This window comes from Phoca vitulina, unplaced genomic scaffold (genome assembly GCF_004348235.1).
Source record: "Phoca vitulina isolate PV1807 unplaced genomic scaffold, GSC_HSeal_1.0 scaffold1, whole genome shotgun sequence".
Classification (NCBI taxonomy): domain Eukaryota; kingdom Metazoa; phylum Chordata; class Mammalia; order Carnivora; family Phocidae; genus Phoca; species Phoca vitulina.
Genome location: NW_022589704.1, coordinates 66,007,531 through 66,027,910, shown reverse-complemented (window position 1 = coordinate 66,027,910; position 20,380 = coordinate 66,007,531). Strand labels below are relative to the sequence as shown.

At 37.6% G+C, this 20,380-nt stretch overlaps 1 protein-coding gene across 7 annotated transcripts in view; it reads right to left on the bottom strand.

The window, feature by feature from the left end:
* The window catches only part of COBLL1 (cordon-bleu WH2 repeat protein like 1), a 159,085-nt gene that overhangs the window by 55,348 nt on the left and 83,357 nt on the right, over positions 1-20,380 (bottom strand). For all 7 annotated transcript variants that reach the window (XM_032409219.1, XM_032409225.1, XM_032409232.1 and 4 more), the window contains one exon: positions 4,964-5,149. In XM_032409219.1, coding sequence (XP_032265110.1) covers positions 4,964-5,149 — 186 coding nt within the window. The remainder of the gene's footprint in view (positions 1-4,963; positions 5,150-20,380) is intronic.

Genomic DNA, 20,380 nt, shown 5'->3' with positions numbered 1-20,380 from the left:
ATTCTGTTATTTTAAGCAGCTACAACTGAATCAGTACCTAAACCAAAATTTAAGAATTCTTAGGGAGTTCAACATGATTTGTGCCATGGAATGGATTTTTAGCAGTGTGTTCTTGAAATCTATTCAGCTATTATATATTTACTACACGTGTCATTATTTGTCACTTTTCAATAAATGTAAGTATAATATGAAATTGTGAAACTCTTCCGAGATCCATACTGTTGTGTTATTGATTTTTTTTTTAAACAAAACTGACCCACATTGATCCAGTATTGTCAATTTTCATAGTCTTTTTCCAATAGGTGGCACTGTAATCCACGTAAACCATTTCTGAGCTAGTTATCTGACCCACCCAGTGCCAGTCAAAACTGGGCTTACTCTTAACTCTGCTATAAACCAGTGCTGTTGGACAGGTAAATCAGGTCACAAATCATGTGTATCGTGCCTCTGGGCCATTTTACAGGCAAAGGCAAGAAAGGTGAGATGACTTGCCTGAGGTCACACAGCAAGTTACGGAATCAACTATAGGGCCCAGGATTTCTAACTTCAAGTTCTATGCTTTCTTTATTTGTGTTTTCATTCATTTCATTCTCAGATTTGCTCAAATCAAAACAAATTTCTACTTATGGTAGAAGCATAAAAGAAAAATGTATCTTTGTCTATCATAAATGGTGTTGATTCCATTCCTCCCTGTTGTAGGAGAGAGAGTGTGAGCTATACGATGCTCTCTCCACCGGCTAAAAAAAGGGGATTAATGTCAATCTTTTACCAAATCTCCCAAATGAAAACTATTTTTAAAGTGTCCCAAAGAGAACAAAGGAAAAAGGAACACTTATTTAGTGAGGATTAATTGCATACTGGACAGACACATGACTATAAGGTAAGGATCCAGAATGATAGGCAAACATACCCACATATTTCCTTCTTCTCTGTAGTGTCTATAACAGTTTAGCCCATAAGCTCATTTTCATTAAAAATTCACTTTGCCAAGTACCTGTAGACACCATTACTTATGCTGTTGCATAGTGCAGCATTTCCTGAGGAGGGCAACCCCTAGACAGCTTATCTCTAACAGCAGTATCCTTTAATGCTTACTTTTAGCAAAGCACAGAGCAGCTCTGCCTGGTGAAAAAGGTTGTTTACTCTGCCAGCACACGCGCGCGTGTGCACACACACACAGATATGTTTATGTGTGTATATGCATATATGCACACACACATATATATACACATTATATATATATATATGCTACATACACAGACACACACAGACACACACACACTACAGTAAATATTTTAATTCCATTTCCCTTAAATCCAATCATCCATGACAGGAACACAGAAATGCCCAGGGTTTGCAGGCTGGCACTGTAGCTACCCTCAGTGTAAGCAAAGGATTGCAAAGGCAAGATGGCAGACAAAGGGTGACTTTTGGTCCTTAAAGAAGCATTATCATTAAGCTCTAGTACCAAAAGATTGATAAGTCAGATCAAGGTTATCGACCTAATTCAGGACAAGTTTTTAGTTTCCCCCTGAGCATAAAGTCTATTACCACCTCTGACCTCATTGTGTTCCCTAATCTGAATAAGCTCTTTGGTGAAAAATCAATGTACAAATAAGGGCATTCTCCTGAAGATAATGCTATGCGTTCACATTCCTCCAAATGGAACATTCTGAGCATACCTCTGCATAAGTTGTATAAGAAGACAGAGGGAAACTTTCTAAAAATCTTCCCCAAGAAGACATTTTGGGGGAAAAAATATATATATTTACATATATATATCTATTTATATAATTAATATATATATATCTGAAAAGTTAAATGAAGCATATGACAAGTTTTCTAAATATTTATTCCAGTCTAATACTAATATTATTCTTCAAAGGAAATGCATATAAATAATACTATCAAAATAAATATCATACACAAGGAATATTTAGACAAATTAAGAAAAGATGGTCCCAAAAAATTCTATTAAAGACCGTTCACAGTGACAATATGGAACTCTGATTTATCTAAGAAAACATTACATATATAAACTTATTTAAAATTACTCTTCCTTAATCTCCCACCAAATTCTTGTACTATTTTGTTGAAACTTTCCCTATTCCATTTATAGTAACAAAGCCAAGAAGAAATTTAAGTTATCCATGTCATGGGTTTTCACTTTCAGTAGCTAACATTTGTATTTTGCACAGTTTGTTGTTATAGTTAAACACTGTTTTGTTTTTTAAGCATGGACCAACCATAGCTACAACATTCAAGATACTCCAAAATATACTTTTTTTTTAAAGGTTTTATTTATTTGAGAGAGACAAAGAGAGCGAGAGTGAGAGCAGGCATGAGCAGGGAGAGGGACAGAAGGAGAGGAAGTAGCAGACTCCTCGCTGAGCAGGGAGCCTGACGTGGGGCTCAATCTCAGGACCCTGGGATCGTGACCTGAGCCGAAGGCAGACGCTTAACCGACTGAGCCACCCAGGCGCTCCACTCCAAATTATACTCTTAAGATATCCCAAATTGCAGCTTAAAATATTTATAATCACTCCTAAGAAATCCCGAATCATACAACCACTTTTAATCATAAACACTTAATATTAAAAAATGAGTCACTGCATCTACAACTTAAGTCATTCCTGAATGATAAAACAATTAAGAACAAGTCCCTGAATCAAACCCCCTAGTGAAAACACCAATATGAAACAAATTCTGCTCTCAGGAAGATTTTTCGGCCCTCAACAAATTTTAAAAAGCAATCAGAATTTGGGACATAACTTCCTTGCTGTCTACATGGAAAAACTGTCTTTATTTAAAAGATCCTAGGAAAGGAACCAGAGACTATCCAAACAAATGTCTCTTCAGAACATACCATTTAAGTTGTTACCTCCAACTACGTAAGAGTTTAGGGAGGGGCACCTGGGTGGCTCAGTCGTTAAGTGTCTGCCTTGGGCTCAGTTCAGGGTCCCAGGGTCCTGGGATTAAGCCCCACATTGGGCTCCCTGCTCGGCGGGAAGCCTGCTTCTCCCTCTCCCACTCCCCCTGCTTGTGTTTCCTCTCTCGCTGTCTCTCTCTGTCAAATAAAAAAATAAAATCTTTAAAAAAAATAAAAGAGTTTAGGGAGACAATATTCATTTTAATGTATTTATTAAATGCCTATTATATTGCAAGAAACTGTGCTTAGCACTATGAAATAATGATACCCCCATGGATCTTGTGGTTTACTCAAGAAGACAAGACATGCATATTAATTATAGCACAAAACAACATATGATTAACTCAATGGTATAAAATGTCAAGAGAGTTTGGAGTTGGGGGTAACTGTTCATTCTGGGAAGATTAGGAAGCCTTTATAAATAAAAATCTCACTTGAGCTACATAAATTAACTGGAGAAAATGTGGGTGGTAAGGTACTCCAGATGGAAACAATTTTCAAAAAGGTGTGGACGTGGAAAAGTAGACTCTAGAACAAAAGAATCCTGCGGCTGAAGCTTAAGATATTCAAAGGGGAGGAGGGAAGGAAAATTCTACCTAAGAAGAAAGTCTGAGGAATACTGGTGAGGAAACCATTGTTACCTCTCAGCATCAGTAAAGAACTAGGAAAAATACTGACTTTTTTAAAAAGGACTTTGACTTCAGAGGAAATAAGAGGAACTGCCTTTATTACCCCTAGTCACATCCATTATCATTATTATTTTTAAACCAGGGTAATATTATTTCAAGGACTGAAGATGACAGCCAGAGTCTCGAACTCACAAGATGCCTTCCTTACCTAAACGAAGCACAACCCAGGTGATTACCTGCCTCTGAGCTGGAAGCCCACCAAGGACAATCACAGATTTCTCAACCTCCTCAATACAATTCAATGCATGATCTCCAAAACCACTCTCCATACAAAATAAACGGCAAAATGCAACTTACTTAAATTTAATGAGAATTTAATACACAATACTGTGTATTGTTTGTTAATGCTGAACCTTTCTATTTTCACATACTTTCAATAATTTGTGAAGTTACACCTAAACTTGATGGTAAATCTTAAGATTAAGGTTATCTTGAATGAGAGTTTCTTCTAGATAAAACCACACTGTAAGAATGCAACACCCAATATGTTGCTTACTTATTCTTTTGTTCTACACAAACTCACACACACACATTCTCTCTCTATATACAAAGGTCAAATCAGCTTAGATTTCTAAAACAGGACTCCTGATAACAAACGGGCAGTTGAAGGTGAAAGGTGGAACAAGACCAAGTATACAACTCATGTAACTTTCCACTTCAAAATGAAATGGAAAATTACACTTGGCTTTGTTCCATTTTTCCAATTTTTATGCAGTTATTAAAAATATCAGTCTCCCAAATCACATTTTCACTTCTTGCTAGGTTAAAGTTTAATTTTACATTTCTATTAAACTTATCCACATTTTTAGTACATTAATGAAATCATTCAAAGAAATAAAAAATCCTACTAGTTTTACAGGTAGATTTATCTCTTTTGATACATAAGAAGAGTATGACATTTTAAGAGTACTTAGCAACTTCTGCAAAATCAAATTTCAGAGATGCAGCTTAAAAAAAGAAGGAATAATTTGAAGAGGAAGGGAAAGAATTTTCTTATAGGTCTGGTTGGCTTTCTAAGTTGGACTGAACAAAATTAATATAACCAATGACTGTTCATCTGGGAAAGACTTTTTTTTTTTTTTTAAAGAAAACTTATTAAATAAGTAGCAAAAGAAAAAAATCGTTCTAAATTTCAAGAGTCACTTGACTGGGATTGTGGAATTCATAGCATTGGTGCTAAAATATTATTAGAAACAAGTTGTCACCTTTTAGCATATTGAATAGATACCTGAGTGATGAATGAAGTATTTTGTCAAAGAAGAAATCAAGAAGTACATATATAACAGAGGGTATCAATGACAGAAGAAGAAAAGGAACTCCTGCTCTTTCATTTACTGCATTGTACCTGCCATGAACAGTAGTCGATTTGATAATATCCCCAGGTAGCACCACTGAGAGTTCAATGTCTTTATCTATCGTGTTTTCTTTCTGTTCCATGATGCAAGCAGAGGATTCTACAGGATCAACTGAAGAGGCATCAACATATCTGGTCTCAGCTGGAGGACGTGGTGCCTTGGCTTTTGGTTTTCTCCTTAAATAAAAACAAAACACAGAAAATAAAATCTATCGATTTTTAAAATAACTTTCTAATATGATCTAACTTAATAAAAACACAATGTGTGTGTCCATGTTTTTCACATCTAGAAAAAAAGTGCACCAAAATGTTTACTGTGTATTAGGGATGTTGGAATTAAGGATTTTTTTTTTTTTTGCCTTCTTTAATTGGCATTTTCTTTTGTTTCAACAATATGACTACATCATTTGGTAATAAAAAGAAACATGATAATAAACAGATTTGATATTCACCTCCATTAAGTTCAATTAATGTGGTTTTATTACAGTAAAGCAAGAGTGTAACATTTTCTTTGATGAGATAAACTGTAAAAATCCTTACTGTGTCAGGATGGAGATCAGCATCTCATTCTTACACCTTATAACAGCTCTTACCTATGTGCCTTTCATTCTATTTGTTTCCAATCTATTGTGTTCTGCCTCTCTATCCAGATAACCCCTACCTACTCTTTGAGGTCTAGCTGAAACTACCCTCCCCTCACCCCTCAACATAGACAGTCTCTCCCTATATAGCATATACAACACATTCCATAAATTTAACATCTTTTCCATTTTTTTCCTGGGTACCAGTTTCCTCTCTCTGCCCATATTTATAATTCCCTGCAAGAAAGAAGAATGCTATATTTTCCACTGCACTTCGCAATGAACAATGAACTGTGATTGGTTATTTGATAAAATATATTTCTGCTTCAGTGAAAAAAATTCTATCAATAATTACTCTAATAAATGTTACAGTGTCACTAGGACTACCTCTTAACCTATTTATAACAGAAACAGGTAGTAGACATCCTGAAAAAATTCACATGGGCCAATTCAATGACTTGATGGGTTGAAAAAATAAAACATAAATATAAATATAAAGTAACTACTAGTAATGACATATACCTATTTTTAAGTAATGCAAATTAAAGCTTTTGAAAATGTTGCCTTTATGAAAAGCTAATTGCTTTTCAAAGAATAACTACTACCGCTTTCCAGAAAAATATAGTTTAATTCCTCCCTCTCCCCATTTCTTACACAAAGTAAAAACCAAACAAGATAAAAGAGCTTCTTTATAATAAGTATGTAACATCCACCCATTTAGTATTTTCAAAATTTAAGGTCTCATAAATCCAAGCACCTTTATGCACTTGACAGCACGAAAAGCAGAAACAAGTTTCCTACACTCTACGTTAATTTTCTAAAATAACAGGCCTTCAATTTTTACGAGTATAATTGCAGAGATATAATGCACTTGAGAAAATACTTCTTTTACACTAGTGACAAAAATGAATTTTTTAAAAGTTACAATAAATTTAACACATTTATAAAATCTATATAAAGAAAAACTTTATCCAATTTCAAAATGTTTTTAATATGTAGAAATTAACTACTCGTGTATTCAACATACAATTACCCTGTAACAGACAATTATGTAGCAGATTCAGCTAAATACTGGGGATGAAAAATGGTAAGACCCAGTTCCTACCCCAAAAGAGTTCAAACCTCCAACGGACTAATAGATAGATACAAAATCATGATAAAGTTTGATGATTCCTCCAATGTAGGTACACAGGTGATGGAAAGAGAAGCTCATGGAAAGAGAAACTTTCCTAGGAACCCAGAAATGTCTTACAGATGGGAAACATGAGTTGAGTTTAGGGGAATGAATAGAAACTCACAGGAAATAAAACAAGAAATAATTGATATTTCAGGCACAGGACATCAAATGGAGCCATGAAAGAAACTGGTACTTCACAGAACTGAACAGTTTGGTAAAAATCCACAGAAAAGTCAAAGGAGGTGGGAAATCAGTGAATCAATTTCTTAAAACTTTGATAAACAAGAGAATTCAATAAAGCAGCTTGGTATATAAACACGCTAAAGTCAATGGCCTATATAAACAAATGCAAAACTAGTCAGGAAGTATAATAAAAAAAAACTTATTTTACAAGTGCAACAAAAATGAATCTTAAAAATTGTGAATATATATAACAAGAATTTTGCAAAATCTGTATGAAGAAAATTTTAAATGCCAAATATTCACCTTGGATCTCTCCCTTCAAATCCAGATTTGTAAATCCAACGCCTACTTGACATCTGGAGTCATATGACTAACTGGAATCTCCAACTTAATTTAACTTCCGAGTCCTCTTCCCAGCTCCTCCAAACCAAATTCTTTTCTCTCCAAGTCTTCCCATCTCCGTAAATCACAATTCTTCCAGTTGCTCAAGCCAAAAAAAATCCCCTAACACAGAGCTGGCAATCCAATCCATCAACAAACACCTCTGTTCAAGCTGCTAAGCGGTCTCCCAGCTCCCAGCATTGCCACTTTACATTCTATTCTCAACAAAGCTGCCAGAGGGATCCTCTGAAATCCTAAGTCAGATCACCACACTCCCTCTCATTCCCTCCAATGACTTCTGACTTCACCCAGAATAAGACCTGGAGTCCTATAATTTGTCCTCTCTTACCTCTGGTCTCTCCAATTTCCTCTCTCCCTGGGCTCATGGCCCTCCACTACTGTGTCTCTTGCCCTTTCCTTGAATACACCTAGGATAATCCCCACCTCCTTTATTTTTACTCCTATAACATTCCTGACTCAAGATCCTCACAGGGTCTGCTCCTAACTTTAAGATAGTACCTCTATTTGTTTTACTTTTTGCCTTAGGGCTTATCAGCTAGTAACATAGTTGTTTATCATGTCTTCTTCCATTAAAGAGTAATTAATTACATGACAGTAGGGACTGCCCTGTGTCACACATATTTGCAAATGCATAGAATTTCTGGAACAATGCCTGCCACACAGCACTCATTTATTGAATGAATGAACGAATGTTTACATCAGTGATTATTCCGCACAAAAGAAGAGGTACCTAAATGCATATAACTGGGAAGAAAAAGTTGCCCCACCAAGGAAGAGAATGAGTTTTTACATCAGAATCACCTGTTGGGTTTTTAGACACTGATTATATTTTATTTTTTAGATGAGTACTAAAAAATACACACGGGATTTATTAGCAAGAAATAACTGGGAAACTGAGGGCTTTAAGGGTTTCATCAGGAAGGCTGAAGAGAAGCCCAACTGCCACAGGCAGGGAGGTAAAGCAGCCGGGACAACTCTGTTCACAGCGGACTTGGATTCAGAGAGTGGCAGCACTGGGGTCTGACAGGTACCTCCCGCTGCCGCCATCCTCTGCCCAGGGCTGGCTTTCATCACTCAGGCACTTTATCATCTCCAAATGTGGCCCATCCCGGTCTCCATTTGAAAGCCCTCCCCATCCTCTCCACCTTTACACATATTCTTTATCCTTCAAGGTCCAGAGTGAGTCAAATTCCTTGGGATGTCTTTCCTCTCTACTGCACACCACAATGAACTCTGATTAACAGTTTTAACGTTCTATGTGTGACTCTTATTTCTTAAAGTACTTTGAGTCTGTGATGAAAACTCATCTTCAATTACTAAAGATAAGCCTCCTTATAAAGGGAGAGCAGAACAAAGCACTAGTTAAAATAGTAGTTACACAGAACTTCTATTAAGAACATCTTGGGGGCGCCTGGGTGGCTCAGTCAGTTAAGCGTCTGCCTTCGGCTCAGGTCATGATCCCAGGGTCCTGGGATCGAGCCCCATGTCTTTGGGCTCCCTGCTCAACGGGAAGCCTGCTTCTCCCTCTCCCACTCCTCCTGCTTGTGTTCCCTCTCTCGCTATGTCTCTCTCTGTCAAATAAATAAATAAAATCTTAAAAAAAAAAATCTTGGTGTTCCCTATTATTCAAATAATAAAGTATTTGTCACATTTGGCCATAATAATTGGAAAGCATATTGGTCATCAGACCAAGACCTTCCTACAGTGAACCAGAAATTCAACTGGGGTAGATGCAATGTCTAAGTAATTAAATAATGAATTCAAAGGAAAAATTAAGTGTCATAAAATAGATGAGTAACCTTAAAAATTCATAGCAATGAGAGTATGCTGAAACTAGCTTTGTGGGGGTGGAAAGGTATACTTCATAGAGAAGAGATATGTGACTCAGTTCTTGAAAGAAAAGTAGACTTTAGGCAGGCAGAACCTGTAGGGTCATTTATATGTTGGTTCTTTATTGTGATCCATTTATATTAAATTTGGGAACGTGTCTGCAAATTAAAGTTTGCTTACTACACAATGTAGTCTAGCGAGAAGAATACTGGGTCGAGGCCTGGATTTGGTCTGAATCCTGAGAAGCTTTTAGACTTTAACAGCCTTTTACTCACCAGCAAAAATTTTAAAATACCTTTTACCTACTCACATCTCTTCCAATGTTCTTAATTTTTTGATTGAGATGCTTTGAAGCAATAACAAAATTAAATGTCACCCAAAGCCAAAGGTATAGTGAAAATAATCAAAATTTATAACCTAATCCAGGTGTAGGAAATTCTGGTAATACCAAAAAAAAAAAAAAGACATCAACATGCAATAACAATTATAATTTACTGCTTAAGAATACTAGTTTTCATTAATATTTTAAAATCACAGTAAATGTCATTGACGTGCCCCCATCCCTTTTATTTTTTTAAGACTTTATTTATTTGAGAGAAAGAGAGCAGGAGCAGGGCGGGGTGTGTGTGGTGGGGGGGTGGGAGGAAGGTGCCCATGGAGAAGAAGTAGACTCCCTGCTGAAGGAGTAGCTTGACACTGGGCTTGATCCACAAGAATCCACCCTGAGCCTGAAATTATGACCTGAGCCCAAGGCAGATGCTTACCCACCCGAGCCACTCAGGCAACCCCCCACCCCCACCCCATCCCATCCCTTTTAAATAGGAATGTTTGAGCCAGTTTTCCTACCCAGGGGATTTTCACATAAGCTCTTCTTCACCAGTGGCCTAGGTTGACTATCAGTTTTCACACTATAGAGCCTGCTACCCATAACAGAAAATAGCAAATTTCACACAAGGGTGGTGCACGAGAAGTTATACTAAAAAGATACAGAAAACTCCTCTAGGTCTGGATAAAAATTCATTAATCAAGGCTTAAAAATAACAAGACATAACATCACAAATGAATATGGTGAACTGAGTAGTATTATTTACATCTATACTCTCATTTACAATTGATTTACATATGAATGCATGTTTCTGTTTGAAGCACATAATTGTTTTCCCCCCTCAGCTAGAGGTATAATTGGTATACAAAAAAACTGCACATTATTAATGTATGCAATTTGATAAGTTTGTATATATGCATACACTTGTGTTGCCATAATCAAGGTAATAAACATATACATCATCCCCCCCCAAAAATATTGCCTTATTCCTTAAAATTATCTCAATATTATATTCAATTTTCATAATGAAAATTAAGGTACAATTTCACACTAGGCAATAACATTTTTAAAATATCAAAACATAATTTTAACACAGAATTCAATCGGTATCCTATTACTACTGATTGGTTTTTTTATCACTTGATTTATAAAGCACTTCAAAATCATATGCCCATTTTTTTTTAAAGATTCATTTGTTTGAGACACACACACACACACACACACACACACACACACACACACACACGGAGTGGGGGAGGGGTAGAGAGGGAGGGAGAAAGAGAGAATCTTAAGCAGGCTCCATCCCCAGTGTGGAGCCCCATTATCAGTCTCTAACCCTGCCCAGGCTCCTTTCCTGCCCTTTTCTCTTTCTACAACTCTCACCTCCAGATGATTTCATCAAACTCCAAGGCTTTAACTATCATTTTTTAAGTTGAGGACTCTCTCAAATTCATTTTCCCAATCCTGACCTGTTTATTGAACTCTGATCTATACGCCCAATAGTTTCATGGTCATCTTCATTTGGATGTTCAATATGTATCTCATAACCCATACTCTTGATTCTCCTCTCCACCCCTCATCCTCATTCTCATCCAAACCTCCCCCACTCTTCCCCATGCCTGTAAATGGCACTACACTAAACATCCCATTAACTCAAGCAAAAGTCCTAGGTATATTTTGATTCCTCTCTGTCACTATTGTCTATTTCCAAGCCACTATCAAGTCCTGTGGGCTCTTAACTCTAAAACACACCCTGAATCTGTGTACTTGTCACCAGCTTCTCTGTTACCACCCTTTCCTCTTATGCCTTAAAATCTACTCTCTGCAGTAGTCAGGAGTGATTGTTTAAATATGTAAATCTGATCACCTCCCACCTATGATCCTTCACCAGCCTCCAAATGCACTGAGAATAAAACCCAAATTCTTATCCTTGGCTTCCAAGGCCCTAGATGAGCCATCTTGGTGGCTGTCAAGGTATGATTTCAGAGCAGAAGCAGTGGCGCCAGGCACCTTGTTAGAAATGCACATTTTCAGGCCCTGCCTCAGACCCACATAAACAGAAACACTGGGGGTAGAACCCTACAACTTGCATTTGACAACTCCCAAGTGATTCTGATGCATGGGAGTCTCCAAAAGCACTGACCTAGCCTCTGCAAACCTCGGAACTCCCCTCAGATTACTCTGTTTCAACTCCATGTGTAATTCACATAGCTCCCCTCAGATTACTCTGTTTCAACTCCACGTGTAATTCACACTGGCATCCTTTCCTTCCCAAAATAGGCCAAACCCTTCCTCTCTGAGGATTCACATGGCTGCTCCCTCTATCCAAAGTGCTCTTAACCATAGAACTTCAAATTGCCTGCTCCCTGACCTCATTCAGACTGCAGATCAAATGTTTCCCCTGATAGAGGTATTCTCTGACCACACAAAAGACAAGCCAGTGCCGATCTCCACCCATCTGTCCCTATTTGTCACGTAACTGTTTTGTACTCATCACATTTATCACTATCTGATATCATCCTGTTCATTCATGTATTCACTTGTGTATTATTTGATGTAGCCTCTAGAATGAAAATTCCATGACAGCTGGGACCTGGCCTTTCTCATTCTCTGCTAGCACCTAGAATGTTAAGTGCAGCAAGACAGGGTGGTCTATAAGTGTTTATCATTTAATTGAGGGAAGAAAAGAGAAGAGGGAGGGTTATATCAGTTCCATGAGTTCATAGGAGAATGACAGCTTGGTGGATTGCTGAGAATCAACTATTTTGTGACCAGTCAGAGATATAAGAAGTTCAAAGAGACCAACATAGGTAAAAGTATTCAATCCTCAGTAAGACTTTAAATCTCCTGCCTATTAGAGGGGGTGGGAGGACAGGATTAAATTGGAACAGACTGAATTCTAGATTGGAAAGAAATCTCCATTTTGCCCAGTAACTTGCTGTGGGTCAGAACTCAGATGTTTATAGCTATAGCTTAACGTGACCAGTGAGGACCGTGATTAATATGAGGGAAGAATAACTTAATGGAACTCCTCTCTCGGATACGTCTGCCATAATGTACCAAATAAAGAGGCAAAGGTATTCTTCACATCAAAGTCAGCACTTATTAAATGCTAGTGCTTTCATGTCCCCAAAATGCCTCCAACGGACACAACAGAAAAATAAAATAGCTTCATCCTATTTTATTACCACATCATCAACAACAGAGAACACTCGAGTGCTGACTTGGTGGTGGAAACTGCCCTACTAACTCATCCTCACAGCCCTGTATACAGTAAGTGTGCCCATTGTCATGTTCCAGATGTAGAAAACTGATGTGCAGCGTGTTTAAAGAACTTAACTATCACTGCTGGAATGGAGATCTAAAACCAAGTTGTTGGATTCTAAAGCCAGTGCTCTTAACTCTTATACTATATCATCCCTTTGGGAGCTGAAACATTCATACAAAATAACAACAAAAAATGAATGAGCAAAAGCCAAGTGGTAGAGAAGAAAACCGTGAGCTGTTACTTAGTATCTACCGCTAAGCACTGTGCAGGAGCCTTTTTGCTACATTTAATTTCATGAGGCAGTGGTCACTGCACTTTAACTGGGGTTTATAGAGGTTAAGAAACTTGCTCCAAAGCACACAGAACATGGTACCAAACCCTCTCGATAACCTTAACAAGGTTAATCCCTGATATTTAAATAGGAATGCAGATGCTAGATGTGCAAATGCCCACTCACACCTACAGAGACTGCTACTTCTCCAGGTGGAGTTGTGGACACAATGTACTGGGAATCAAAAAGCAGGGGAGGGTCCTAAATGCTACTTGTGTCACCTTAAGTTAATTATTTCTCTGGTCCTCCATTCCTTCATTTACAAAATACAGGTATCAAACTAGATGATCTCAGGCCCCTTTCCACATCTAACATAACAGAGATCCATGCATAATAATGTTTAGAGACCGGAAAATGGCAGCTCAGATATCTTAGACCTGAGGGCAGGGCACACATAGTATTTTTGCATGCCATCTAGCCTGCATACTACAGTAGTACTATTGGTCACCAAAATGGAGAAGGAAAAGAAACTTTCTGTGATAATTTACAAATAACATTTGATTGAAAGAGTGGCATGGACAGAAACCCCATGCCCAGGGAGCTCTTTCTATTCTGAGAACACTCTGGTCCTGGTCAGGAAAGGGTCTCTCTCCTCTGAGTTCACAGGAAATGGTTCCATTTCCAAGTGCCTTTCTCTGTCTTGGCATACACACTAGGAAAAAATGATGAACAGAGTGACAAACTCAAAAAACAGTTTGAAAAGCCTCTGGTTTCAGTCTCCCACACTCAATGCTTTCACATTTCAACACTCAGAATACAAGGTACCTACCACAAGCCATTCATCACTTCAGGGTTTTTGTACTCACTGCACCTCCACTCAAATCTAATCAATAATCCAAATCCAAATAATCCAAATATCCTGGGTTTCTATCACCCTAGATTTTTTCCCTTCTCCCCAGAACACACACACACACACACAAAGTGCATTGATTTCTATTATCTTAATTTCCACTTTCCTGTTCCTTCCAAGTATCATTTTATTTCCCTCCTTCCTTTTGCAGCCAAACTTCCATAACTCTGATACCCAATATGGTAGCCATGTGGCTATTAAGCACTTGAAACATGACTAGTGTGACTGAGGGATTATACTTTTAGTTCAATTTAATTTCTACTTCAAAACCGATACTTGATTCAGTTGCATTTAAGTATATTTGGAACTCAGGTGTGTGGATCTATTTTTTAACTATAAATTTTATGATAACTAAATATAGATCAAGTCCTTCGAATGAAAATATAATACCATCTAGGGCTCCTGGGTGGCTCGATGGGTTGGGCGTCTGCCTTCCCGTTATGATCCTGAGGTCCTGGGATGGAGTCCCACGTAGGGCTCCTTGCTCAGCGGGGAGTCTGCTTTTCCCTCTGCCCCTCCCTGCTGCTTGTGATCTCTCTCTCTCTCTCAAATAAATACAATCTTTAAAAAAAAAAAAAAAAAAGAGGGCGCCTGGATGGCTGAGGCGTTAAGCATCTGCCTTCGGCTCCGGTCATGATCCCAGGGTCCCGGGATGGAGCTCCGCATCAGGCTCCCTTCTATGTGGGAAGCTTGCTTCTCCCTCCCCCACTTCCCCTGCTTGTGTTCCCTCTCTCGCTGTGTCTCTCTCTGTCAAATAAATAAATAAAATCTTAAAAAAAAAAAAAAAAGAAAATATACCATCTGAATGGAGATGTGCTGTAAGTGTAAAATACACACTGCATTTTGTAGGCTAAGTACCAAAATATTAAATATCTATTAGTAATATTTTTATATATTGATTACATACTAAATAATTTTTTACATGCTTTGTTAAATGACATATATTACTGTGATAGAGAGCCGCTAAGATGGCCCCCAGTAACCCTGGCTCCTTGTGTAATCCCCTCTCATTGAATGTGGGTTAGATTTAGTGACTCATGTTCAGTGAGTAGAATGTAGCAAAGAATGTCACTTCTGAGATTAGGTTACCAAAAGACTGTGGTGTCAGTTTTAGACACTCTCACTCACTCTAAGGGAAGCCCGCTACCATGTTCTCAGCTTCCCTTTGTCTCTGGCCAACAGTTAAGGAGGACTTACAAACTGCCAACAGCCATGACTGTGAGCTTGAAAGCTGATCCCACCTAGGCTGAGACTTGAGCCCCAGATGACATCTTGATTGCAGCCTCACCTCCCTAACCGAATCTAGAGAAATACGATTCTAAATAAACCCTCCGCCTCAGTTCCGGCATCAGGCGATCTGACATACCCGCTATGCTCAAAAGCACCCACTGGTCATGCAATGCACAAAGAGGACATTCTCTTTGCAATCAACCTCTCTTTGGATGCCTTGTCTTTCAAGACCCTTTCTTGTTTTACACATGGAAGTTCTTCTACTTTAAAATCTTTCAGTATCTTGTTTATATTTATAGTAGGACATTTGTACAGATCCTTTTGTTCAATAAGTAGCTATGATGAGCTATCACACTTAACACACTACGTAGATGAAGTGGGGTAAATCCAAAGAAGTTTTCCCTTCTAGCACTAACAGTATGGTAGAGAGAATAAAGAGAAAGCCAAATAACTAATTACAGTAGAGGAATAAAGTACCCCAGGCTGCCTTGTGTCTTACAGCATAGTTTTCAATGTACCCCACCTTATCTGCCAGAACAGATTTTTAGAGCAGAAATCATGAATATATTTTTTTGTATTTTTGATGAATACATCACCTTTTTCAGAGTATGCTCAATTATTTCTTAAAGAATGAACTATTCAACTATAGTTTTCATTCGGTTTATTCATTTTTTATTATATCCCTCTCAAGTCTTCCTTTTTTTTTTTTTTTTTTTTTACTACTTTTAGGAACTTCACAATTGTGTAAAGTGAGGTTCAGGGACATAAGAGAATCTCTTTGTAATACCAGGTCTTCCAGGATAAATCAGCATGAGTAAATGAAGCTTTTGTGGCTTAGCTGTCTTATACCCAGAAACAGAAGGGGCTCCCTTCTCCTATTTTAATCAGATATCCATTACAATAGCAGAAATAAAACTTCCAGAAGTTATTTCTAGTGAGGAAACATTTAATATTCACTATGGTAGCCAGCTAATGAAATGCTAAATAACATAATTCACACTCCCCACTCCCATTCTACTTATCACCAGGTGATTTCTGAGAAATTTCTTCAACATTTAGTGATATCCAAGAACATTCTCAATACCAAAAGCCTTATTTCTAGTCTGTATTTTGTTTATATATCTAAAATAGCTAAAAACCACACAACATATCACATTTTATCAAAGTCGCTAGGACAATAATTTTACTGTTTCTAAGCCAAGGTCTTATCCACACACACACACACACACACACACTCGTGATGCTTGAGATCATAAATGCATAATTTGGTTTTCACCTTCTTTGGTTGGAGGGGTGGGTATCGGTGGTATGGCAGGGGGAAAACAAAAATATCTCACTAGATGCATATAGTATAATCTCCCTGTGACAACATTAAGATACTACATGTAGAAAAGAACAAGGGGATAGAAAAAAGTATACATTTGCAATTAAAAAGGAAAAAGAACCTACATATGAATCACTAAGAGGTACTGATAGAGTTCCAGATTTTGAAATAAGTCAGAGATCTTGGTTTGTGCTTGGGTCTGCGCTTATTAGTTAGTTGGTCATTAATCTCTCTGAAACAATTTCTTCAGTCACAAAACTGGACAATATATCCCACCTCAGGGTTGCTGAGAGGGTTAAATGGGTAATGCATATTGTCTAGCCCAGTGGTTCTCAAACTTGGCTACATGATAAATCCATCTGATAAGTTTTAGAAAACACGGAGGCCTAAAGGTCCCCCTCCCAGAAATTGATTTAATTGGCTTGGGGGAATTTTAAAATCTCCCCAAGTGATTCTAAAGTGCAGCCAAGTTTGAGAACCACCAGTCTACCATAATGCCTGACATATAATAGGTATTCAATTAGCGTTGAGGATATACCTTCATAAGAACTTTGTAAATGCTGAAACACTGCCTGAAGGCTGCTACTTAGGTCAATCCATTTTGTATAAATTTAGGAAGGTCTCAGAATCACTGAATATAACAAATCTTAAAAGTAGTCTAAAAAGTTTTGTAATAACTTTTCCAAATCTAAACCTCCATAGTATTTTTGCTTGCTTTTATCAAATAAGGAAATTCCATACAAAAGAAAGCCTAAATCTCCCTTGATATTTTCACTGAGGTATAATACAGAAAAATGTACAGATATAAGTGAGTATATTCTTTTGTTGTTGTTGTTGTTAAAGATTTTATTTATTTATTTGACAGAGAGAGACACAGCGAGAGAGGGAACACAAGCAGGGGAAGTGGGAGAGGGAGAAGCAGGCCTCCGGCCGAGCAGGGAGCCCGATGGGGGGCTCAATCCCAGGACCCTGGGATCATGACCTGAGCTGAAGGCAGCCGCTTAACCGACTGAGCCACCCAGGTGCCCCTAAGTGAATACATTCTTCTTCATATATACACACTCAAGGAACTACCACACAAAGACAGACTAGAAAAATGTATCTATAAATTAAAAATTAAATATTTAATTTCTCACCTGGTCCATAATTGTTGCTGCAATTTCAGTTTGTCTCTGGGCTTTTCTAAATACCTAATGGGGATGTTTATTTTATGCAAAGTTAAGAAAGTCAAACATCAACAAGCGGTAGGATAAGGAAAGCCTCCAGTAGAAATGTGCATATCAAAGGAAGAGATAAAAAAATTCATCAAAACAAATGAGCAAAGTTGAAAAACAGACTTGAAAGCAATATAAACAATGAGTCACAAGACAGTCAACATTTATTGGGCACCCACTGTGTGCTCAGTGCTACAGAAAGAAACTGGGTAGATTAAAGAAATACCAGGAGGTCCTCAGATACCAGTAACTTAAAAATGAAATGAGTCCACCTGAACAATTTCAAAGATAACCTAAAAGAACCTTACAAAAAAAAAAAAACTAAATTAACTGAATGCCTATCTAGCTCCAAGAACTAAATTTATTTAGCAAATAATTTCCCTCAAAAACAAATTGAAACTCTAAATCCATGCCCCAGTGCTCACTTGCTGCTCCATTTACTCTGTGCATAGATAGCCGTCTGCCTAGTAAGTAAGAAATGTCAGGAGCAACCGGGCTCAGCATTATCTACTGAAAGCTTCCTTTGAACCTTGTTAATTGTTACCTTGCAGGCAATGTATATGGGACAGTCAATGCAGTTTATGAAAATTAGTCTGAAAAGGTAATAAAAATGTGATTGACACTACAATCAAAAAATTCAAAAATGATTAACAAAAACATGGGGACAGAGAACTATGCAACACCTCTTGGACCTCCTTTTTCTTTGCCACATAGAAATTAAGTATAAAAAACCCTATATATTTCCACTTTCTCAAAACAGGTTAAATGCTTACAAAAACTTAGAGTTACTGATTAAATTTAAGGTAAAAACTTATCAACAGATTGTTTCATCTTATTATGTCTCTGAAACAATAAAATAGAGAAATTTTCACCACTAAAAGGAAGTTCAAGAGCTCTTAGTTGCAACCAAAATGTCCTCCAATAGGTAAACAGACAAAATATGGTACATCTGAAATATTATTCATCACTAAAAAGAAATGAAGTATTAAGCCGTGAAAAACCTTGGAAGACCCTTAAATGCGTATTCTAAGTGCAAGAAACCAGTCTGAAAAGGCTACACTGTATGATTCCAACTATATGACATTCTGGCACAACAATGGAGATAATAAAAAGATTAGTGGTTGTCAGGAATTATGGGGTGAAGTCACGGGGGGATGAATAGGTGAAGCACAGAGGATGTTTAGAGCAGTGAAAATACTCTAATGATACTATAATGATGAATACATGTCATTATATATTTGTCCAAACCTATAGAATGTACAACATCAAGAGTGATCCCCAATATAAATTATGGATTTGGGGTGATTATGAGGTCTCAGTGTAGGTTCATCAGTTGTGACAAATGTACCACTCTGGTGATGGATGTTGATAATGAAGGAGGCTGTGCCTGTGTGGGGACAGGGTACATATGGAAACCCTATGTACATTCTGCTCAACTTTGCTGTGAACCTAAAACTGCTATAAAAAAAAAAAAATTAAGTCTTTAAAAGAAAGTTCTTAGATGGAATACTTTCCCGGTTTTCAAAAGTATGCTAGGTAAGGAACTAAGAACCTTTAAATGTGGATATTATAATTATTAAAATATATACACTTAACGTATGTTACTTAGTGGGGATGTAGATGTTAGCCAAGCAAGCACACTAATAATAGATTAACCAATCTTTTTTTTTTAAGATTTTATTTATTTGACAGAGAGAGACACAGCGAGAGAGGGAACACAAGCAGGGGGAGTGGGAGAGGGAGAAGCAGGCTTCCCGCTGAGCAGGGAGCCCGATGCGGGGCTCGATCCCAGGACCCTGGGATCATGACCTGAGCCGAAGGCAGACGCTTAACGACTGAGCCACCCAGGTGCCCCTAGATTAACCAATCATAAAATGAAAGCAAAAGTCACCTTCAAGTCACAATTTCAATAATCTCTCAAATACAGGCATAACTCAGAGATATTGCGGATTTGGTTCCAGACCACCACAATATTGCAATATTGCAATAAAGCGAGTCAATTTTTTTATTTCCCAGTGCATATAAAAGTTATACTTAAACTATATAGTATTCTAAATGTGCAATAAATAGCATTATGTCTAAAAGACAATGTATACACCTTAATTAAAAAATAGTGTATTGCAAGCCTTTCTCAAGAAACAAGAAAAGGGGGCGCCTGGGTGGCTCAGTCGGTTGAGCGACTGCCTTCGGCTCAGGTCATGATCCCGGAGTCCTGGGATCGAGCCCCACATCGGGCTCCCGGCTCGGCGGGGAGCCTGCTTCTCCCTCTGACCCTCCCCCCTCTCATGCTGTTTCTCTCTCGCTCGCTCTCTAATAAATAAATAAATAATCTTTAAAAAAAAAAAAAAGAAAGAAACAAGAAAAGTCTCAAATACACAACCTAAACTTACACCTAAAGGAGCTGGAGAAAGAACAGCAAATAAGGCCTAAACCTAGCAGGAGAAGAGAATTAATAAAGATTAGAGCAGAAATCAATGAAATAGAAACCAAAAGAATAGTAGAACAGATCAACAAAACTAGGAGCTGGTTCTTTGAAAGCATTAATAAGATCAATAAACCCCTAGCCAAACTTAACAAAAAGAAAACAGAAAGGACCCAAATTAAAAAAAAAAAAAATCATGAATGAAAGAGGAGAGATCACAACCAACACTGAATACAACTATAAGAATATATGAGCAGCTATATGCCAACAA